The sequence below is a fragment of the Galleria mellonella genome, unplaced genomic scaffold (assembly GCF_026898425.1).
Source record: "Galleria mellonella isolate WM207_F2 unplaced genomic scaffold, CSIRO_AGI_GalMel_v1 utg261, whole genome shotgun sequence".
Lineage (NCBI taxonomy): Eukaryota > Metazoa > Arthropoda > Insecta > Lepidoptera > Pyralidae > Galleria > Galleria mellonella.
This window is the reverse complement of record NW_026442057.1, coordinates 636,446-659,453: the sequence shown is the minus strand read 5'-3', so window position 1 is coordinate 659,453 and position 23,008 is coordinate 636,446. Positions and strand designations below refer to the sequence as shown.

At 36.2% G+C, this 23,008-nt stretch overlaps 1 protein-coding gene across 3 annotated transcripts in view; it reads left to right on the top strand.

Annotated features, from left to right (window-relative positions):
• The window catches only part of LOC113521055 (paired box protein Pax-5), a 141,581-nt gene that overhangs the window by 101,315 nt on the left and 17,258 nt on the right, over positions 1-23,008 (top strand). For all 3 annotated transcript variants that reach the window (XM_052894981.1, XM_052894980.1, XM_052894982.1), the window contains 5 exons: positions 3,420-3,617; positions 15,705-15,810; positions 16,639-16,816; positions 19,921-20,006; positions 21,738-21,888. In XM_052894981.1, the coding sequence (XP_052750941.1) occupies positions 3,420-3,617; positions 15,705-15,810; positions 16,639-16,816; positions 19,921-20,006; positions 21,738-21,888 (719 nt within the window). The remainder of the gene's footprint in view (positions 1-3,419; positions 3,618-15,704; positions 15,811-16,638; positions 16,817-19,920; positions 20,007-21,737; positions 21,889-23,008) is intronic.

The following is a 23,008-nucleotide window of genomic DNA, read 5'->3' as shown; positions in this document are numbered from 1 at the left end:
TATAGATACACAAGCAATTATAAAACACTAATTATATATGCCCTTAAGAGAAGCGAAGTTGAGTAAATGAATGTGGGAATGTTCGTGAGTATGTGTGAATGTGTGTTGTGTAATCCATATGAAGGATGTGTACTGTATGTTATTACTTTTTTAATAAATTTATAATAAGTTTACTATTGTAATCTTTTGGAGGAAACAATAAAGAGTATCTATCTATCTATCTATCTATCTATCTATCTACTTTCCAGACCACAGTTTTTCAGTTGCCTCGTAACACATTGATAAAAGATAATTATTTAATTAAAAAAGAAGGTTCCGTATCAAATGTTTCCTCAATTTTCACCTGGTAGGTAATCACTACATAGTATAAAACAAAGTCGCTGTCGCTGTCTGTCCGTCCCTATGTATGCTTAAATCTTTAAAACTACGCAACGGATTTTGAAGCGGATTTTTATTAATAGATAGAGTGATTCAAGAGGAAGGTTTATATGTATAATACATGCATAATATTGTAGAGAAACACTGATAATTTTAGAGGTTTCTACTACGATGTGATACCCGTGCGTATCCGGGGCGGGTCGCTAGTTAAAAATAAAATAATGTCAACTAACACGTGGAAATAATTTCAAAATTGGTTGTAGAGTTTAAAAAAAAAGATTATACCTATTGCCTTTTATAAGCGAAGGAGTAATTCTTTCGTGTCAAACTTGTGTAGCGTCGTAATAACAACGGCGGGATGGGACACGATCATCCCGGCACCGGCCCCCTCCCCAGGGAGGAGGGGCGCACGATAATGGATTGTTTCGCGTTAACGCATATAAAAAAAATAAACATATTCACTATTAGATTGTATATGAAAAAACAAATATATTGTAATAAATTACAAAATAAATTAAAAGACAAAAGGCAGGTCAGTTAAACCATTGTAATAAATTCGCTTAAAATAGAACACGATAGTTTCCAAGGGGAACCGCGAGGAGGTCGACCTGACAGGACGTATTGTTAGCAAATTATAATACATTTTTTTACGCCACTGACGTGGAAATTAAGCACACGGCCCACCTGATAAATAAACAAAAATAAATAAATGTTAAATTAATAATCGAAACGCCCGAAAAACGGTCACTTGGTTCTTGTCTGTATTCACTAATAATAATTCTATAGAATAAATTTATTTATGACATTTTTTTTTTAATTAAATAATCAAAAACTAAATTATAATTTATACACGCAATTTTTTTTAAATGGATGATAATGGAATGGTATCCCCGCCTGTGCTAGCGCTCTACGCTGGCGGGGTACCAGTGACGGATGAAAAGGCAGGTCAGTTAGAGCATTGTAATAAATTCGCTTAAAATAGAACACGATAGTTTCCAAGGGGAACCGCGAGGAGGTCGACCTGACAGGACGTATTGTTAGCAATCGGACCAATAATCCCCATTATTAACAAACCCATCTGCCCCCTCACACACATAATTCTACGGACAAGATTCAAAATCAAATTGAAAATCGAAAAGCGCGCGAAATCGCAACATATTGATTCGTCGGAGTACCAAACGCCCCTGTGTGTAATCCCAAATCAACCATAAAGTGGCCCTCTCTCACGAAAAACGTAGGACAATCCCGCAATGAGAACGACAAGGCACACTCACGCCCCCGTCTCGAGAGACACGGCATTAGGAGCGACGAAATTAAATTCCCGGTCGCTCAATAAAATAATGGGACAGTATTATGACAATTTGATTAGTTGGTCACCCTACCCTTTCGCTGGAGTGCAGGCCGGATTGTTTCAATGATTTATTGCATTTTTGCCTTTTTGCTGCGCGACCGTTTTTGATTGGATTTATGGTAATTGAAATGTATTTTTTGTAACTAGATTACACTAGTATATCTATTCCTAATATACAGAATGGGGGGAAGAGAATGTTTTTTTTTTCTATACTACTTAGAATGGGAAACAAACTGACGGCCCACCTGATGGAAAGTGGTAACCGTCGCATATAGACATGAGCAGTACCATGGACATAACAGAGTATACTGTTTCGCCCGTGATATCTCCCATACGTTGCCATTCCTGAGGACTCAGGTGTTATTCCTCTGTACCCAGTAAATTCACGCCATATCCCACCCGTCAAACCGAAACACAGCCATGCAAACACAACTGCTTAACGGTTGAAACACGAATGGAACAGAGGTGCCCAAGCAAACGGCTTTTGTACAAAGTCTCCCTCTGGTAGACTTTCTTGTTTGTTGTTAGTGATGAGATTTGAACAGCCTCATTGCTACAGAGTATTTTATCTGTCAGGTCGACCTCCACGCGTTTCCCTTGGAAACCATGGTGACTAATTCTTGTTCAATAAATTACTATGGGCCAACCGACCTGCCTTCATTCTCAGCTGTCATCCTTCACTGGTACCCCGCCAGCGTATACCAATAGCCCAGGTGAGGTTACCATTCCTTCATCACCCATTAAAAAAATATAAAATGGATAAGTATATAGGATGTTTTTATTTATTTATTTCTACAATCCTTTTTTATTTACCAGAGGAAGACTTTGTACAAAAGTTGATTGCTTGGGTACCTCTGTCCCATTCGTGTTTCAACCGTAAAGCAGTTGTGTTCGCATGGCTGTGTTTCGGTTTAAAGGGTGGAATATGGCGTGAATTTACTGGGTACAGAGGAATAATACCTGAGTCCTCAGGAATGGCAACGCATGGGGAATATAATGGGCGAAGGAGTATACTCTGTAACGTCTTCTTTTCATTTAAGAGTTTCCACATGTCGGTGCAACTAATTCATGCATCTTCTTCCAGCCAGCTCTATCCCAGGCCATATCCTTGACTTCCCTATACGACATGACACCTAGTGTTTTATCTGTCCCATGTAGTTATTCCTCGGTCTTCCCCTTCATTTTTGCCTTCTATTTTTCCTTCTATTATGCTCTTAAAAAATTGTCATGTCGTATAAGGTGGCCCAGCATTTTACCTCTTCTATTCTCTATTGTTTTAATTTATGTTCCTTTTTCATTCACTCTACCAGAGGGAGACTTTGTACAAAAGTCGATTGCTTGGGTACGTCTGTCCCATTTGTGTTTCAACCGTGAAGTAGTTGTGTTTGCATGGCTGTGTTTCGGTTTGAAGGGTAGGATATGGCGTGAATTTACAGGGTACAGAGGAATAACACCTAAGTCCTCAGGAATGGCAACGCATGGCGGGTATCATGGGCGAAACAGTATACTCTGTTATGTCCATAGTACTGCTCATGTCTATAGGCGACGGTTACCACTTTCCATCAGGTGGGCTGTCAGCTTGTTTACCATTCTAAGTAGTATAAAAAAAAACGTATCCTGACCCCATATTTCGGGCACACGGGTAAACGTTTTGACTGAAAATGTGATCTAATCTCCTTCCTTCTTTCAGGTACTACGAAACTGGGAGTTTCAAGGCGGGGGTGATTGGTGGCTCCAAGCCCAAGGTCGCCACTCCGCCTGTGGTCGACGCAATCGCCGCATACAAGAGGGAAAACCCGACGATGTTCGCCTGGGAGATCCGGGACCGGCTGCTGAGCGAGGGGATTTGCAGTCAGGACAACGTGCCTTCGGTCTCAAGTATCAATAGGTAAGTATGCTTCCTTTTTCGTCTGGATAAGGATAGCCTTACCATTCAGCTGTATGAAATATACTTTACGACCTTAGATTATATACATAGAGTGTCTCCATACAAATGCTCCGAAAAAGGCGGCTCAACTTTTTCATACGATTTTGCGTGAAAAATAGTTATGAGTGATTCCTTTATAACTTCTATATTTATTTTGTCTTATAAATTTTGCACCTTTTTAATGTATAAACACTAATTTTATTTATTAAATAATTAAATATACATACGTCAAGATACGTTGTGTGCGTAAGTATGTAGAACACTAATAAAAAAACGAGTCAGCTAATTTGACAATTAGCTGATAAAAAGTTGACCTGTTTTTGAGGCCCAATGCTCTATCTATATAATCTAAGTTTACGACCTGCTCTCATACCTACCAAATATATATAAAAATATTCATAAAAATCGGTCGAGCCGTTTCGATGGAGTTCAACTACAAACAATATGACACGTGATATTTATATATAAGATATATGAAAAGCTCTTCGATATGGTGCCTACAATCAGCTTTCACCATCGCACCGCTCGTCATCGGCAGGGAGTCCATCCTCACATCTTAGAACCAGAATGGTCAGGCACAGTGCAGTTTTTTTTTATGGATGAAAATGGTATGGTAACTCCGCCTGCGCTAATGGGATACGCTGGCGGAGCACCAGTGAAGGGTGATAAATGAGAATGAAAACAGGCCGGTTAGCCCATCATGATGAATTCATTAAGGAATTAACCATGATAGTTTCCAGGGGGAACCGCGAGGAGGTCGACCTGGTTGGGTACATTGCTAGCAATGGAGATTCTCAGTCACCATTACTAACAATCCCTTTCCCCCCGGCACAGTGCAGTTTCATAGGACACTTAGGTTGTGGACTGATCTTCCTGCCGGGGCTTTCCCTGGAGACTACAGTATGAGGTACTTAAAAAAGGGCGTATTAAGGTATCTCAAAGGTCGGTAACGCGCACGTGACATCCTTTATGTTACAGCTACGGTAACCTTATTAGCCATCAGACGGGCCGTATGCTTGTTTGTCACCATAATGGTATAAAATATATATTTATCAGAGGGAGACTTTGTACAAAAGTCGTTTGCTTGGCCACCTCTGTCCCATTCATGTTTCTACCGTGAAGCAGTTGTGTTTGCATGGCTGTGTTTCGGTTTGAAGGGTGGGATATGGCAGTGAATTTACAGGGTACAGAGGAACAACATCTGAGTCCTCAGGAATGGCAATGCATGGGGGGTATCATGGGCGAAACAGTATACTTATGTCCATGATACTGCTCATGTCTATAGGCGACGGTTACCACTTTCCCATCAGGTGGGCCGTCAGCTTGTTTGCCATTCTAAGGTGCATAAAATATATATATACTTATAGAAACTTATAGATATATAGAAAAATATATAGAAACTTCTCTATATAAACTATTATGACGTAAATAAATGCTAAACTAACATACATAAGCGAAAGACGTTATAGAACGTCGTAAAACGTTTTTACCAAGATATTTGCCTTTTATGGTAACTTGGGATGAAGTTTAAGTAAAAGTTATTGCAATACGAACCCCTTTATTGTTATATTAAGGTATAGTTTTGTTCGATTGATTGAATGGATAGGAGAATAGGTTGTATGGCCATACGTCGAGCGATTTATTTACTAACGACACATCTACGCTTTGCATCGGTAGATAGTGGCATTTATACAGAGTTTTACGAGAATTAATTTGAATAATAATACATGTAATTATATGTATATAAATATATACAATCTCTTTCTTTTCCAATCGACTTTAATAAAGGAAGAAGTTCTCTCGATTCGGTTGTATTGTTTTTTTTGTATATTTGTTACCTCATAACTCCGTCAGTTGTAAACCAATATGGAAACTTCTTTATTTTTGTCTGAAAAGGTATAATTTCTGATTGGTTCCATAGAATTTAGAACTAAATCATTTTAGTGGTTTAGGTTTCAAATTAAAAAAACTAGTTTTACCATAGATGAAGTCGGCTTTTAAGAAAAAATCTTAAATTATTCATGTGAGGGAATATAATACAAGACATGTTCATCATCATCACCATCCTATCAGCCTTTAATTGTCGATTGATGAACATAAGCCTGCCCCTTAGCGGGTTTTGCCTATAGTTGGCACTACAGACAAAACCCGCTTGGCAGGCGGATTGGTAACCGCAGTCAGGCGTTAGAGATGTTTTAAGATGGACGCTGGTGCCCATCCTTTGCCCTCCCGTAGTCACCACTTACGACACCATGAGAATGTAAGGGGTGACCTATTCTATGCCGGGACCACGGAGCAAAGCAAAAAGAAAGCAATTATTATCCACGTCGTAATACAAGTAAAAATAAGTCACTATTCTTATAAAGCTCTCACTTTATGGCTCCCAAGCAAGGGGTTGCGTGACGGAACCAAGAGCGTTCACCGGAAACTGGGGGAAAAGGGGGATGAGTATAAAGATGGCGTCACCGGAAGTCGGGACACGTGCTCCCGGCGCACCGGACATCCCCGACTCCCATCCATTGAATTATTGCTATTCACCATACAATAAGCGTTATACAAAACTATATTTGAGGAATTCTCTCATTTTCCGACATACGCTCTTTTACTCACACGTGATTTTGTATCGCCATTTTGATTGGTTACATGATTTTTCGATTAGTGATGAAATATGTATGTTATTAATATTTGTATTATAAATATGGAATACTAGCGATCCGCCCCGGCTTCGTACGGGTAGATAGATAGGAAAATAAATTAAAACGAGTATTTTAACTATAATAAGAAAATTTTTAATAACTCAAGACACATCAAAGTGTTAATATTTCAGGTTAACTTATATTGTAAATTTTTAACCGACTTTTAAAAGAAGGAGGTTCCCAATTCGGTTGTATTTTTTTCTTGTGTTTGTTACCTCATAACTATGTTAGTTATAAACCGACTTGAAAAATTGGTTTTTTATCTGAAAGAAAGTACTTACTAGTTGGTCTCATAGAAATTATATCAAAATCGGTTGAGTAGTTTAGTTTTTAGAACAAAATAACTAGTTTTGTCCCAATTGAAGTTGTTTTATTTTTGTGAAAAAAGAATTTCCTAAATTAATTTATAACTGTAAGTTTTTTTTTTTATTGGGTAATAATAATATAGTAACTCTGCGCTATCGGGATACGTTGGCGGGGCACTAGTGAGGGATGATAGGTGAGGATGAAAGCAGGTCAGTTAGAACATCCTGAAGAATTCAACTAGAATTAACCACAACGGTTTCCCGGGAGAACCACGTGGAGGTCGACCTGACAGGGTATATTGCTATTAATGGAGCTATTTAACCCAATTACTAACAATCCCTTTCCCCCCGATTGTCGAAGTTATGAGGAAACAAATAATAGAGTTGTGACCATTTTGTATTGTTATGGCACACGCACAGTATTTTTATATGTATATATTATTATGTACTTTTTTTTTTTAATATTTTATGTTAACTCGCTTTTTATATGTTGTAATTTGTGTGCTGTAAGTAATGAAAATAAATTATCTATCTATCTATCTATCCTCGTTTTGGATTCTATCACGCAAAGAAATTCCGAGCATAGCCCTCTCCAGAGCTCACTGAGTAATGTGGAGCTTTAAAATACGGGCAATCATGTAGGACCATGTTTCAACAATATGATTAAATATAATCTTGTCTCTGTCTGTTCTAATTACTGACAGGCATAAAGCTAAAAACCGTCAAAACAAAACAAAAAAACACGTGATTTCCCTGTCAGATAATGAAATTAATAAGCGGTGAATCGGTAGCTGATATGATAAGCTAGTTCCGTTAACAAACCAATATTAACCATAACACAATAACGGGGTGTTTTATCTTATCTGGCAACACCTTAATTGGACGTATATTTGATGGCAACACTCATTTTTGAGTGCACAAATATTGGGTAATTTTTGATGTTGTCGACCGATTTTTTTTTATCTCTGTCAGTGAATGTATCCCGGTCATGAGGGCGAGGTCGAGGGTAAAAGCTGGTTAGTGTATAAATTGTAAAATACTATATGTATTAATTCAGAATATGGTTTATTTATATATTAAATTTAATTCAAATCCATTTAGACAGTTAAGCATGATTTTGTCAACAAATATTCAAACATATGTAAGTAGTTACCAGAGGGAGACTTTGTATAAAAGTCGTTTGCTTGGGTACCTCTGTCCCATTCGGGTTTCTACCGTGAAGCAGTTGTGTTTGCATGGCTGTGTTTCGGTTTGAACGGTGGGATATAGCAGTGAATTTACTGGGTACAGAGGAATAACACCTAAGTCCTCAGTAATGGCAACGCATTGGGGTATCATGGGCGAAACAGTATACTTACTCTGTTATATCCGTGGTATTGCTCATGTCTATAGGCGACGGTTACCACTTTCTATCAGATGGGCCGTCAGCTTGTTTGCTATTCTAAGTTGCATAAAAAAAGTACTCGAAGGCTAGTTTGATTAACAACTAAACACTAAATAAAATAACAAATAAAAATAACACTAATCGCGATATAACAATAAAAAAAATATACTAAATCAGAGTAAATTGTTATAAGAATAAACATAACAATGGTGAGTCAATCAAAATGCGTTACATAGATGGTTGTAATTCACTGCCATTTCACCCCATGCACTTTGAAGTGCTCACGCGGTCCATTATTGAGCAATAAACCAGGATTATCGACGTCGATAAACAGCAGCCAGAGGGTTGGAATCGCATTACCTTGCTCTATTTGGTAATGGATACGCATTTTTTTATTGTAACAAATAGATTTAACTCCACTAAAACAGTTGTTTTAATAGTTACCAAACGTAACAATGAGCGGATAAGATGTTCCTTAAAAAATTAGAATGAAAATATTTAAATTTAGAACGTGGATTCACGTGTCAGCAGTATTTTGTTGTGCAAAACAAAATGGCGACTTTAATTGTCAAGAAAATAATACACGAATAATTTTTGCTTTTAATTAATAACTCCGCCTGTGAGGGATCATCAGCAGCATCTCAGACTTTAATTGTCCACTGCTGGACGTAAGCCTCCCCCTTAGGGAGGGATGATAGGTGAGAATTGTCAAACAAGATGAAACACAGAAAGCTGAGATGGGCAGCTAGGTTAAATTATATCTTTGGGTAGAGGGCATTGAGAAAAAAGACAAAGGGTAGGTGGAGCAATAATGCACTTATGCACTAGTACATAGACAGTAATATATACTTTTATTTTTTATTTGTATTATTATTTTTTGCGACATAAATAGCTGTTGGCAATTGGTTGCGACTTGTATAAAACCCTTTTTTAACATTATACCTGATCTGGTCGATTTCCATGCATACTACCACAACCAACTTCGTGGTATATTCTTGTAGAATTCTTCAAGGTGGGTTATCTGACCTGTTTTCATCCTCACCTCATCTCTCGCCCACTCTTACTAGTGCCCCGCCAGCGTATACCGGTAGCGCAGGCGGGGTCACCATTCCATTTTTCCACATTGAAAATAACCTCTGTAAAACATTTCATCGTTCATTGGTGTATGTATGTGTGTGTTAATAAGTGTACGTGTGAGTGTGTGTGTATTCATGTCCAAATTGCTTTTCTGCATAGCAAAACGCAATTTCAAATTCCATAACATTCCGTAATAAATGTGTTAACAATAAATTCCAAACTGGTATACGAGAGTCAATTTTAAAGTAATTCCTTCAGATATAGGATCGTGTACGGGCCACGTCCGACGCGTGTCGGCCACGTGCCGTTAACGCGACGCGGAAGGGACGAGTGCGGCCGCATTACGACTAAATAGAAATGTATTTGAGTGGAAGTGAGAAGTTGGGAAGAGATTCGCAGGCTATTCGCGAAGTTAAGGGTTCAGGAAAATTCCTTTTTTTTTTCAATTAAATAGTATATATTTTTACTATAGATTAAGTACAATTTAAATTATAACTGATATATAATTTTCATATTTATTTACTAAGATTTTTTTTTGTTTATGGGATGAAAATGGAATGCACTGGTAAAGTCAGTCAAAATTTATAAGTCAGGATGAAATCAAGTCAGTGAATCATGGCCGTAGATAGGGATGGAAGGGAAGGCATTGAGGAGCAATGCTTTACCTTAAAAGGCCAATACCCTAACTTAGAATAAAAGGACCTAAAAACATTTTACAGAATTCAAAGTAACTTAATTATAGCTTCTAGCAAAAAGTTCATTTATCTTATCTTAAACATGGGTCAGTTTATCGTAATGATTTTATTTAGAATTATTTTTGAAGTATAAAGTATGACATAGCAACGTAATCCTTCTCCATACGAAATACTACATGTTTAAACTTCATGACAGATTGTTGAAGCCGTTATGGGGGTGCGAAGTAACAAACAAACAAACTTGCACATTTAAATAGTATTTCAGCGGTTATTATCAATAAATTCAATTTTGAATTTTGAAGGTAATTTATTAGGACCAAAACCAATTTCCATAAAACATCACGCTTATAATTCACTACCATTAAACCTATAATAACAACCACAGCAATGAAATTAAAAAAAAATACACACACACACACACACGCACACTCACAGTCAGTTGGGTTGCGAAAAAAAAATAATGCAAAGTTGCAAAAAGCCAAGACATTTTTAATCGAGGTCCCGCCGCCGGGTAATTGAAGCTATAACTCTGGCAACCCCACTTTGACATTTGCTTTTTTTTTGGCGGCAAACTGAATAATTTGTCGTAAGATAATTTTGGTCGAATATTTTCGAGGGGAAAATGTGTTGACGCGCGAATAAAGTAATTTCATTTCTTTTGATATGCATTTATTTAGTATTCATAGATAAAAATGTTGAAAACTTATAATTAGACATTTTTTTATATGTACATTTCTTCCTAGATTATAAAGATGGTGTATCTCCATACAAATGCTTCGAGAAAAGCGGCTCAACTTTTTCATACAATTTTGTGTGATAAATTAATGAGTGATTCCTTTACAACTTCAATATTTATTTTGTCTTATAATTTCTGTATCTTTTTAATGCGTAAAAGCTCATTTTAATTATTAAATAATACGTCAAGATACATTGTATGCGTTAGTATAAGGAATACTCATAAAAATGGAGTCAGCTAATTTGTCAATTAGCTGACAAAAAGTTGACCCGTTATTGACACTCGCTCTATCTATATAATCTAAGATCCTATTAATCTAAGATTTTATTTATTTACTTATCTATGAAATTCTTTATGCTTTAAAAATTTTGAATAAATAATTTGTAGATATTAAGCACTAGTAATATGGATACCGATCCTATATCTATATATTCCTTCGGACATTACTGACGAATTATATATATATATATATATATATATATATATATATATATATATATATATATATATATATATATATATATATATATATATATAAATATTAAATCATCGCATAAAATCGCACTAATTTTACGCTCATAGAAAACATGGCTTCCGCGATAAATCAGTTACTCCCACAATAGGCCACTTGCAATTCAAAGAAAAAGTAATAAAATATAGAAATGAAACATGACCACGCTGGCAACCCTTCCGAATGTTGTAACCTAACTTATGAATACCCGCATTACGGAAGTGTAACTCGCCAAAATTGAATATTTTTGCAGTTAATTCGCATACAAGGGTCTTACACGATCTCTGACGTTCATTTTATATTATAAAGTTAATTCATTAGCATTCTTCTTAATGAATATTTTGCCAACGAAACTGTATATTATACTCACAGAGGAATCGATAAAAAAAAATTAGCTTCCCGTTTTATGAATCTGAATTTTTTTTATACAACTTAGAATGGCAAACAAGCAGACGGCCCACCTGATGGAAAGTGGTACCGTCGCCTATAGACACGAGCAGTACCATGGACATAACAGAGTATACTGTTTCGCCCATGATACCACCCATGCGTTGCCATTCCTGAGGACTCGGGTGTTATTCCTCTGTACCCAGTAAATTCACGCCATATCCCACCCTTCAAACTGAAACACAGCCATGCAAACACAACTGCTTTACGGTTGAAACACGAATGGGACAGAAGTACCCAAGCAATCAACTTTTGTACAACGTCTCCCTCTGAATAATTGCTGTAGGCTGTATTCCTACCCTTGCTGTTTAGATTCTAATATGCTTAGCAAAATGTGGGCTTCTTGGGTATTACGTTCTCCAAAATTGTAATAGTTCCTGTAGGCATATGCTTCGGATTACCCTATTAAGGATAGATAGGTACTCTTTAATTTTCCCTCCAAAAGATAACAGTACTACTGTTATCTTTTGGAGGGAAAATTAATTTATTAAAAGGATTACGGTTGGTATCACAAAACAAATATTATTTAAGAGTCGGCACTGCCCTACTATTGGTGTATCTAGAAAATTAATCTATGCAACTGCTTAGAATTATGAATACAATAAGTTAATATATAACACAAAAAATAACAACAAAATAAATAAAAAGTCAAAACATCTCTGTTTGAAATATTCATATAGAGAGGTATCATAAACAACTTACACTTACACCGCTACTATTTATTTACAAGTAAAATTTTCAAATTTAATGAATAAATGGCTGCATATATTTAAGAAATAACGTTCTACGTTTGAAGTGACGCGAGCCTGGTCGGAAGCATTTTTTTTTCAATCGCCTTCATAAAGAAATCAGTCAGTCTCAATTCTATTGCTTTTTATGTTTGTTACCTTATAACTCTGTCATTTATTTATCATTTTTTTTTTATCTGAAAGGATATACTTACAGATTGGTCTAATAGGAATTTTATTCTAAAATTGGTTTACTATATTAGTTTTTAAATCAAAATCACCGATTTTTTCTAAAATTAATGTCGGTTCTTTGTATAGCAAATTCTAGTATATAACTTTTAAATTCACACGTAAATTTATAAAAATAAACAACCCAACAAAATGTAACAAGACGTCATCAATCAACATATTCCCCTCGAGAACTGATGACTCTATTACGTGCAATCTGACCGCCTTGATAAGTTTGCAAAACAATTTTTGCATATGTCAACTGGCTGGATGCTGGCAATAATTCAGAGCCCGCCATTTTAGCCGCCATTATCCATCATGGCGGGAATGAACTGTCAACTCGGGCTGCCAGTGGGATAGCCGCGAAACAAAATAATGTCATGGCGCTTGCATGCGCATTTTTTACCTTTATTTAATGGAAGGATTTCTGTTTCTGTTTTTGATAGAGATAGTTTCACGTTTTTGTAAGCATTATTCTTTTCTTTTAGTTAAAAATATACAATACGGAAAAAATATTTATTATTAAATTAAGAACTTAAAAAAAATTCGAATAAAATACAAAATTAAATGCCTTTCTATTATTATTCATTACATATTATAAAAATAATAATTATATAATTCCACCGCTGTCTTGTCTATATTTTCGCGATAATCACAAAAACTACTAAACGAATTTACATACGGGTTTCAATTATCAATAAAATAATTACTGACGAAGTTTTGGCTGTATAATTTATTATGGTTTTGTATAAATTGTTTGAAATATGACGACTATTGTTGATGATGTCGGAAAAAATCAAGCCATCTGCGAGTTTTCGAAAACGCTACCTAATCCGTTTGAAACAAAACAACGGTTGCTGGGACTATTACTCTTTTGTAGGTATACATAAAAGTCCGTGATGGCATATCTTTCATTTCATTCTACCTTTTAAAGATAGCTTACTATACTCAATGTATTTATACAGAAAGAATGAAAAATAATTTATATTTCATTTTATAGACGAATATAGAATTCATAGGAAATAAAATACATTAAAAATACTTTAAATAGTGTTGTAATATATTATGTTTAAATCTAAATCATGCCTAATCGACGCAATAAGCTGATGCAACAAATGCAAGTATTTTTGTTGCTTTGTGTACAGCGCCTTGTATCTATATTGTTGCTACTTGTGAAAACCTATTAGTGGCTTATTTTGTTATCCTAAAACTGTATCTATTTGCTGTAGTGTAGCCCTGGTTTTCCTATGAATAAATAAATAAATAAATATGCTCAACTATCCATGCGCAACTGAGGCGGATCGCTAGTTTAATTTAAAGTGATCCCACCTATATGATATCTAATAATTATACCATACATAGAAAAAAAATAAAAAAAATATAATAAAAACAAATAATTTACTCAAATTAAGAAACTTAGATTCTATTATAAATTTTATCGTATTGCAACAATTATATCCGACGACATGAATATTCCATTACCGAATCCCCCAAAAAAGTCATACTACACACTCGTCAATAAAAAGTCGCGGTCTGTATGCACGCAACTATGCCGTCGGCTCGGTAAATCATCCGGCACGCGCCGCGACATCCTTTCCCAATAACGCGAGCGGTGGCCGCGATTTGCCACGCTTCCGAAATGCGTTGTTTATGTGTGCACCGTGCAAAAAAGTTGACGCATGCGCGGGCAGCCTTATGACAAATTACTTGTATAAATTCAAACCTTAGATTATATAGATAGAGCACTGGGCCTCAAAAACGCGTCAACTTTTTGTCAGCCAATTGTCAAATTAGCTGACTCGTTTTTTTATCAGTGTTCTATGTACTTACGCACATAATGTACCTTGACATGTCTGACCGGATTTTGTAGGTACTTGTTATCCAAGTTACCAAAACATTGAGTTGTACTCAGATTGTCAAATGTGTTTCTTTTTTTTTTATTTTTTACTTGAAGTCTTAGATTATATAGATAGAGCATCGAGCCTCAAAAACGGGTCAACTTTTTGTCAGCTAAATGTCAAATTCAGTGTTCTACACAATGTATCTTGACGTATTATTTAATAAATAAAATAAGTAATAATAACACATTAAAAAGATGCAAAATTTATAAGACAAAATAAATATAGAAGTTACAAAGGAATCACTCATAACTATTTGTCACGTAAAATTGTATGAAAAAGTTGAGCCGCTTTTCTCGAAGCATTTGTATGGAGACACTCCATCTATGTAATCTAAGATTTCAACCTGTTTTGAATTATTATTATTATTTTTTTTTTTATTATTTTTTTTTCCAATCTTTCTAATATAATAAAATTGTAGCTTGACCATGTCTGTACATGGAAGATATTTAGGAAAAAATAATATAATGGATCTTAATAAAACCAATAGATGGCAAAACAATAATTTTGAGATTTTTTTCTTTGTACCTGTCTGTTGTATGTTTATTTCTACGTCACGCAAAAAGTACTTTTTTTTATACAACATAGAATCGCGAACAAGCTGACGGCCCACCGGATGGAAAGCGGTAACCGTCGCCTATAGACATGAGCAGTACCATGGACATAATAGAGTATTTTGTTTGTTTGTTCATGTTTCGCCTATGATACCTCCCATGCGTTGCCATTCCTGAGAACTCAGGTGTTATTCGTCTGTACCCTGTAAATTCACGCCATATCCCACCCTTCAAACCGAAACACAGCCATGTAAACACAACTGCTTCACGGTTGAAACACAAATGGGACAGAGGTACCCAAGCAATCGACTTTTGTACAAAGTCTCCTTCTGGTAGAGTGAATGAAAAAGAAACATAAATTAAAACAATAGAGAATAGAAGAGGTAAAATGCTGGGCCACCTTATACGACATGACGATTTTTTAAGAGCATAATAGAAGGAAAAATAGAAGGCAAAAGAGGAAGGGGAAGACCGAGGAATAACTACATGGGACAGGTAAAAGAAACACTGGGTGTCATGTCGTATAGGGAGGTCAAGGATATGGCCTGGGATAGAGCTGGCTGGAGAAAGATGCATGAATTAGTTGCACCGACAAGAGGAAACTCTTAAATGAAAAGAAGACGTTACTAACGTACGACTATTCCTCTACTACTTCCGATTTCACTATGTATTTTTATGAAATCCAAGCATGCTCCCAAACGTACGACTATCGACTTCCGATTTCACTATGTTTTTTTTATGAAATCCAAGCATGCTCCCAATCAATAAGTACTCTTAACTTGTCCACAGGATCGTGAGGAATAAAGCGGCGGAGAAGGCGAAGCATGCCCACAATCAACAGCAGCAGCACCAGCAGGAGCAGGAGATCAGCTCGGCGCAGGGGAGCGTCGTCTCTGTTAGTATATATTTATAATTTTTTTTATGTAACAATAGTAAATAAGCTGATAGTCCACCTGATGAAAAGTGGTAACCTATAAATATGATCAACAATGGACGTCATCGTATATTTTACACATATATCTAAAGTGGTGATCGGGGATGTAAGGTTAGTACCTTGCAAAGTTTCATTTAAATCGGTCCAACAGTTTCGTAGATTCGCCCGTACAAATAGACAGAGAAACAAAAAATTTGAAAAAATCTGGATGTATCCTATTTTACTTCTAACACTCCCCTAACTTGGTTTTTAGTGTTTTTTTTTTTATATATATACAGACATTCGACCTGTACAGTTTTATTATATGTATAGATAGATAATAAATGCGAAATTTTGTAACTATGGATGGAAATTTATTATTGTTTCGCGTAAAAACAAATGAAAAAATTTGAATGAAAGTTGATATACGCTTAGGTTATGTCCTAACTTAGCAAATAGGATACTCTATATATTGTTGAACACGAGTGAAACCGTGGGTTATAGCTAGTGAATAAATAAAATAAATAAATGATCACCTTTAATACTTTTCCAATGTATCTTTTTTTATGGACGATAATGGAATGGTAACCCCGCCTACGCTTCCGGTAACACTGGCGGGGCACCAGTGAGTGATGACTGGTAAGGATGAACAGGCAAGTCAGTTAGCGCATGACGAATTCAAGGATATATTAGTCACGATGGTTTCCAGGGAAAACCGCGTGGAGGTCGACCTGATAGGGTATATTGATAGCAATAGCGGCTTACCACCCGATTACTAACAATCCCTCCCCCCTTTCCAATGTATCGCAGGTGATAACGCACGCGGGCAACGCGCCCGGCACGACCGCCGTGCTGTCCCCGAGCACGGAGCAGCATGTCACCAACACGGGCAGCTATAGTATAAACGGCATCCTCGGCATCGAGCAGGTGGACGGGCTGCACAACGGCAACGCGACTGGCCTCAAGAGGAAACGCCACGAAGACCAAGGTGAGAGAAAAATGGACGACTTTAAAAGGTCTTAGGCATACTAAAATGTTTTTAAACGATAATGCTGAGGGATGGGATAAACTCATCTACAACAGTGGCAGACAACAGGCATGACTCATTATGGGTGCCTTAACTGGACATATGCCAATAAGGCATATACTAGACAAGATGGGTCTATCTTCGGACACACTGTGCAGACTGTGCGGGGAGAAATCGGAATCCATCGAACACTTGATGTGCAACTGCGATTCGTTGGCAAGTATGCGTATGAGTCTACTGGGAACAACTTATCCAGAGCCAGGGGACTACAGATATCTTAGACCGTAGGATATCGTTAAGGTAACAAATAGAATTTATGAAATGATGGTATAAGGCAGGGGGAAAAACAAAAGATTCCGATGGGTCGACGTGCAATGGCTTAGCTGACCCCATATGCGAAAATAAGATAAGATAAGGTGAGAGATGACCATCCTTGCACATATGTATGTATGTATGTATATATATATATATATACATATATATATATATATATATATATATATATATATAAACAAAACAGTATATATATATATATATATATATACTGTTTTGTTTTTCTGTTTATTTGCCCATCACGTTGCACCGTCAATTATATCTTCTGTTATTCCTGACTCTACAGTTAGCATGGGAGATACTGCATTGTCTTATGGTGTAAATTACGCCATTTACACTATCTAGGTCTGTTAAAGTTTAATATATAAATAAAAGCTAGTAATAAATAAATAAATGAAACAAACATAAACAGTCGATTCTTTTTGCCAATTCATCTCGTCTGAATGTTTAAAAGTCTTCTGATTGGGCACCTTCATCCCATTCGTGTTTCTCTTTTGAAGTACTTACATATATTATCACGTAATCGAATCATGGATAGTAGAAATTTAAACATGAAATCTGAAATCACTGTGTGCTCTGTGACGTCCACTGTGTCAAGTCCAAAGGCGACGATTAAACAAACAAATAAAACATGGCTTTCATTTCTTCACATAATTTTTTCATATAAAGATAAACGGTTACTTAGTAACTTCACAGTTCTAAGCGCGTGAAGAACAAACATTATAAGTTAGTGACAATAACTTCGATTGTAAAAGCTTACAACACTATTTAACCATTATCGCGGTTAATTGCTTCATAAAATTAAACTTTAGCCCCTTAATCCTTTAGTCCTGAGTACGTCCCGCCGGGGCCCTAGCTCGATAAACTCTTTCTATGTAGACAGTGTTAAGAAAACTTGTAAGTAATGTTACAGTACTTGAGGGGGCCCTGTAGAGACGTCTGTGCCCCTAAAAGAGTCTAGTGATGTAAAGTGTCGACAATTTTATCGATAATTAAATTATATTTGAGTGTATATCCAGATTTGAATTTTAGGATTTATTTTAAAACTCGTAGTAGAGAATGATAGATAAAAACGATGTTGATAAAGATGTAAGAAAAAGAATAAAACAATCTCAAGTACGAAATATTAAAACAATTTGAACTACTCCTCAATAAAATATAGCGGTCGAAAGATAAAAAATAACCGCTCTTCACATAAATTGCGCGGTTATTTCCTAAATGTCATTTGTAAAGACTTTTTTCCATATCGATCTATGTTTTTGAGATATAATTGTGTATATTCATGTACTCGATCGTTGGATTTCAAATTACATTTTCATCAACAATACGTTACATTCTGTATTTTCGGAGAAATACAACACGGTATCTTTCAAGTCAATACTGAATAAGTATTTTCTGGGTAAATGTGCTTCATCCTACATTTACTCATCACTTGATAGTGAGATAATATCAAGCGTAAACCGATCTTGTCATGAAGGTACGGAGCGACGGACAAATGACTCGCGGCCCGCCGGACGCCGACCGCCGATACATTTCATTCATCACCGTAGCAAGTGCACGCGCGTAATTTTAATTTATTTTCAATTAGCGTTTTGTATTACTCACTTTTAATAATAAATAATTTTTATTCGAGTAAACTTAATAATAAGCATTTTTGAACGGTCACGTTTTTTTATAAATCTACCGCCCAATTCGAAATGCTATTTCAGATGAGAAGAACGGGCAAGAAACATAGCTGTTTGCTTGTATATTTTTTTTTATATATATAAAAAAACTATGTACGAATAAAGTGATAATCACAATTTTCATATCGATAAAAGAAAGAAAATAAAAAGCTACAAAACAAACAATAGAATCATAGTATTCTTGAAAACACTAGTCCCTACTAGAAACACCCGTCTAATGACGACTGCAATGTCTGGTAATTAACCAATTTTAAAAATTGCCCACTCATTGATTGCACTCCCTAATATGGTAACATTAATATTTGTTGATATTGACACGATGGGACATTTGACCTGCTCCATCCTCACATACCATTCCTCACCAGTACCTCACTAGTGTATACCAATAGCGCAGGCGGAATCGCTATTTCTTTTTCAAAAAACGCCAAAATTATCGATATCGATAAGTTTGTAAATACAACGGCCAACACTAGTCTTCCAAGCGGCTGCCCAGTGTGCGGAACCACCAAGATTTACTGAGCTATTAAATTTACTGCACTAACTCTCGCTTTATTATTATAACTTTTCGAAAATTCCACTTTTCGTCCTATAATTTTAAGTTATACAGCCTATTGTTTATTCAGCTGTATCGTTTCTCATTGTTCAAGTACTTGTCTTTACCCGTGACTTCGTCTTCGTGACCGGGTTATAGTGATTGACCGGGATAACAGTACCCTATACTTTTAAAAATACGCTGCATAGCCCCGACATAGAAAAACACCAGAGGGAGACTTTGTACAAAAGTCGATTGCTTGGGTACCTCTGTCCTATTCGTGTTTCTACCGTGAAGCATTTGTGTTTGCATGGGTGGGATACAGGGTACAGAGGAATAACACCTGAGTCCTCAGGAATGGCAACACATGGGCGAAACAGTATACTCTGTTATGTCCATGGTACTGATCATGTCTAAAGGCGACGGTTACCACTTTCCATCAGGTGGGCCGTTAGCTTGTTTGCCATTCTAAGTCGTATAAAAAAAAATATTATACCAAGATATTTTTTTTATAGATGAGAACAGAGACTTCAATAGCCATTCAGAAGACGACGTGAAAAGACAACGAAGTCACTACAATGGGGACCAAATATACTCAAATGTAAGTATTATATACATATATTTTTTATCGATCTACCTTATAGTAAGTGGTAACAATCAGCTATAAACATGAACAGTATCTTCGATTTAAATATACTGTGATTCCCTTGATACTCCTCATGCGTTGTATGCATAAACCTTCAGGAAGCTTAAAAAACTGTATAATAAAAATTACAAAAGTTGGTTGATCCGTATTTTGTAAAAAAAATTATAACACTATAAATATATAATGAAATATTCATCAAGGTCATCAAAGATGAGGTCAAGGTCATATACTTTAGCATTTCCTTTCCTTTAAATAGATGAGAGAACAAAATTGATTTAATTTAATATCCATAACATATATATTGAATAATAATACGATTTTTTTGTCTATGGTATGCGCACTTACTAATGTTAATTTATCAACATTATGTGTTGAATCACATTAATAATTCCATTAAAAGCTGGTAATACCACAACCTAAACCACAGGTGAAAGGTAACCTGTTAACCGAAACAAAACCCGCTCATTAGTTGAGCGATTAATGAAAACAGATGTAATCCGGCGCGAATTGGCGCGTAAACTCAGCCGCCATCTTGTTCGGCTGACGGATGGCATGGCGGGTTTACGACGTTACTTCCGACCGCCATTATGTACGTGAAAAGAGGTTGAGAGAAATATAGCTGGTTGGAAAATATATACGTCAGTTGTTTTGTTTTTAAAGTTTTAATATAATGAAATTCTAATATTCATGTCAAATCAAAAATGCTAGTCTTTATTAACAAGAAATATGAGCAAAATGTTTACAGTTGTATGGAAACGCTATCATAAACTGCGTGATATTTAAAATGTGCATAGAAATGCACAGGATTCTTCAAAAAAAGAATGAAGAGGTACCTTTAGAGTCGGCAACGCGCGCGTAATACCCATGGTATTGCAAGCGTTTATAAATTACCGGTAACCGCTTACCATCAGGAGGGCCGTATATTTATTTGCCACTTTAGTGGTATAAAAAAAAAGAAATATAAAAAAAAACGGACAGTTGATAGAAATCTCCATACAATTTGCACACATTTTGCTGTCCTATTATATCGTGACGGTAAAATCATACGGTATAATGCAGTGTTACGGTAAAAAGAAAATTAAGTTACGGTTAAAAGAAATTAAAATGCATTGCGCAGAAACGTTGCGTCTCTTTGCGTCTTTTATCGCATATGTCATGGGGAGAGCTCAAAGGAATTGTTCGGATTAAAACCAGCTGCTGAATTTCATCATCGTACAGTCCACCACATGCTAAATTTCCATCCCGACCATCTGTATAAATGACGGTTCTCCACCATACGTTTCTGTTCATTGTCTTCCATGCATAATCAAAGGTTTTTTGATGCGTGAAAATGGTATGGTGACCCCGCCTGCGCTAACGGGATACGCTGACAGAGCACCAGTGAAGGGTGATAGATGAGAATGAAAACAGGCCAGTTAGCCCATCATGATGAATTCATCAGGAATTAACCATGATAGTTTCCAGGGAGAACTGCGAGGAGGTCGATCTGGTTGGGTATATTGATAGCAATAGGATTCTCAGTCTCCATTACTAACAATACCTTTCCCCCCATAAGCAAAGGTTAGAACCATCTAGCAGCAAGGGGCAAAGGGATTGTTAGTACTAGTTCCATTGCTAACAATGTACTCTGTTACCTGGTCTGGTCGAGCTGAACTGACTGACAATTAACACGGAGTACGTTTTCAGCTTTGGTCATCATCTAAATGGAGTCTCAAAGACGAGTACAAGCTGCTGTCTGAGCTGGGAGGTGCCACGGGCGGCGCCACCGGGTACTACGGGGACCTGTTCGACGCGCCGTACGAACACGCGGCGCATCCACACTACACGCCTCATTCCGGTGAGTACCTTCGCATCATCACCATCACTTGATGTACATAATTCCTTTCTCACTTTAATAATTTGCTTGAGGTTAGTTACAAATTTTATATGATATAAAAAATATTGTAAACCGTTTTTTTATTTGTAATGTTACTCGTTTTTTTTTTTTTTTTTAGTACGTTTGTTCCGTTTGGAACAGGCTAAGGTCGGAGACCATGCTGCCTAGTCTTCAAAAAGATAATTTGTCTGGAATGTAATGTTACTCGTCTGAACTGCCAATTGTCAGTGGCTATGAAATATAGTGTTGCGTTTCGTTATTGCTATTCTGGATTGCGTACCCACTATTTTCAATTTATGCTGTAAATTTTCATATATACTATATTTATTTCGTATATGCTGTAAATGTAATACGTTTCTTTCTTTTTTAATATCTTTTTTTTTTGTGTGATTTTTTTTTGTAGTAAGTATGAACTTGACTCATTGCGTCAACCTATGCAGTAATTAAGCAATTTTTTTTTATTTATTATTGCAGATATATTTAGTAAAATAATATATATTTACTAATATTTATTTATTAATATATTGTTATTTTTATACATTTAGCAAGTATTTATGAATATACATGACGATTACTTTTCTTGTTCTTCCTCTGATGATTTTGATACTGTATCTAGTCATGACTCTTCGTTATGTGATAGTGACCCTCTTGAAAATAAATTGCGTATTGCCTTTAATGACCATTCCAAATTCCTTTCCCTAGTGCATATTAACGCTCAGAGTATTATAGCTCATTACACTGATATTCTCACATCCTTCAGCGCTGGCATAGTTGATTGTATACTTGTATCCGAAACATGGCTAAAACCCTCACTACCATCTGTCAGTTGTGCCATTCCGGGATACAAATTCTTTCGCAATGATCGGACACCTACAGGTGGAGGTGGAGTAGGGATCTACCTTCGCAATCACATTGCTGCGAATGTGGTTTGCGCATCTCAGTCAGAATATAGTGGTTCTCTCGAATACTTGTTTCTTTCTTTGGAAATTCACCATAAAAAGATCTTACTTGGTGTTTTGTATTGTCCTTCCAACAGGATTGATTACTTTGACACCTTAGAGCATCTACTAGAAAATTTAGT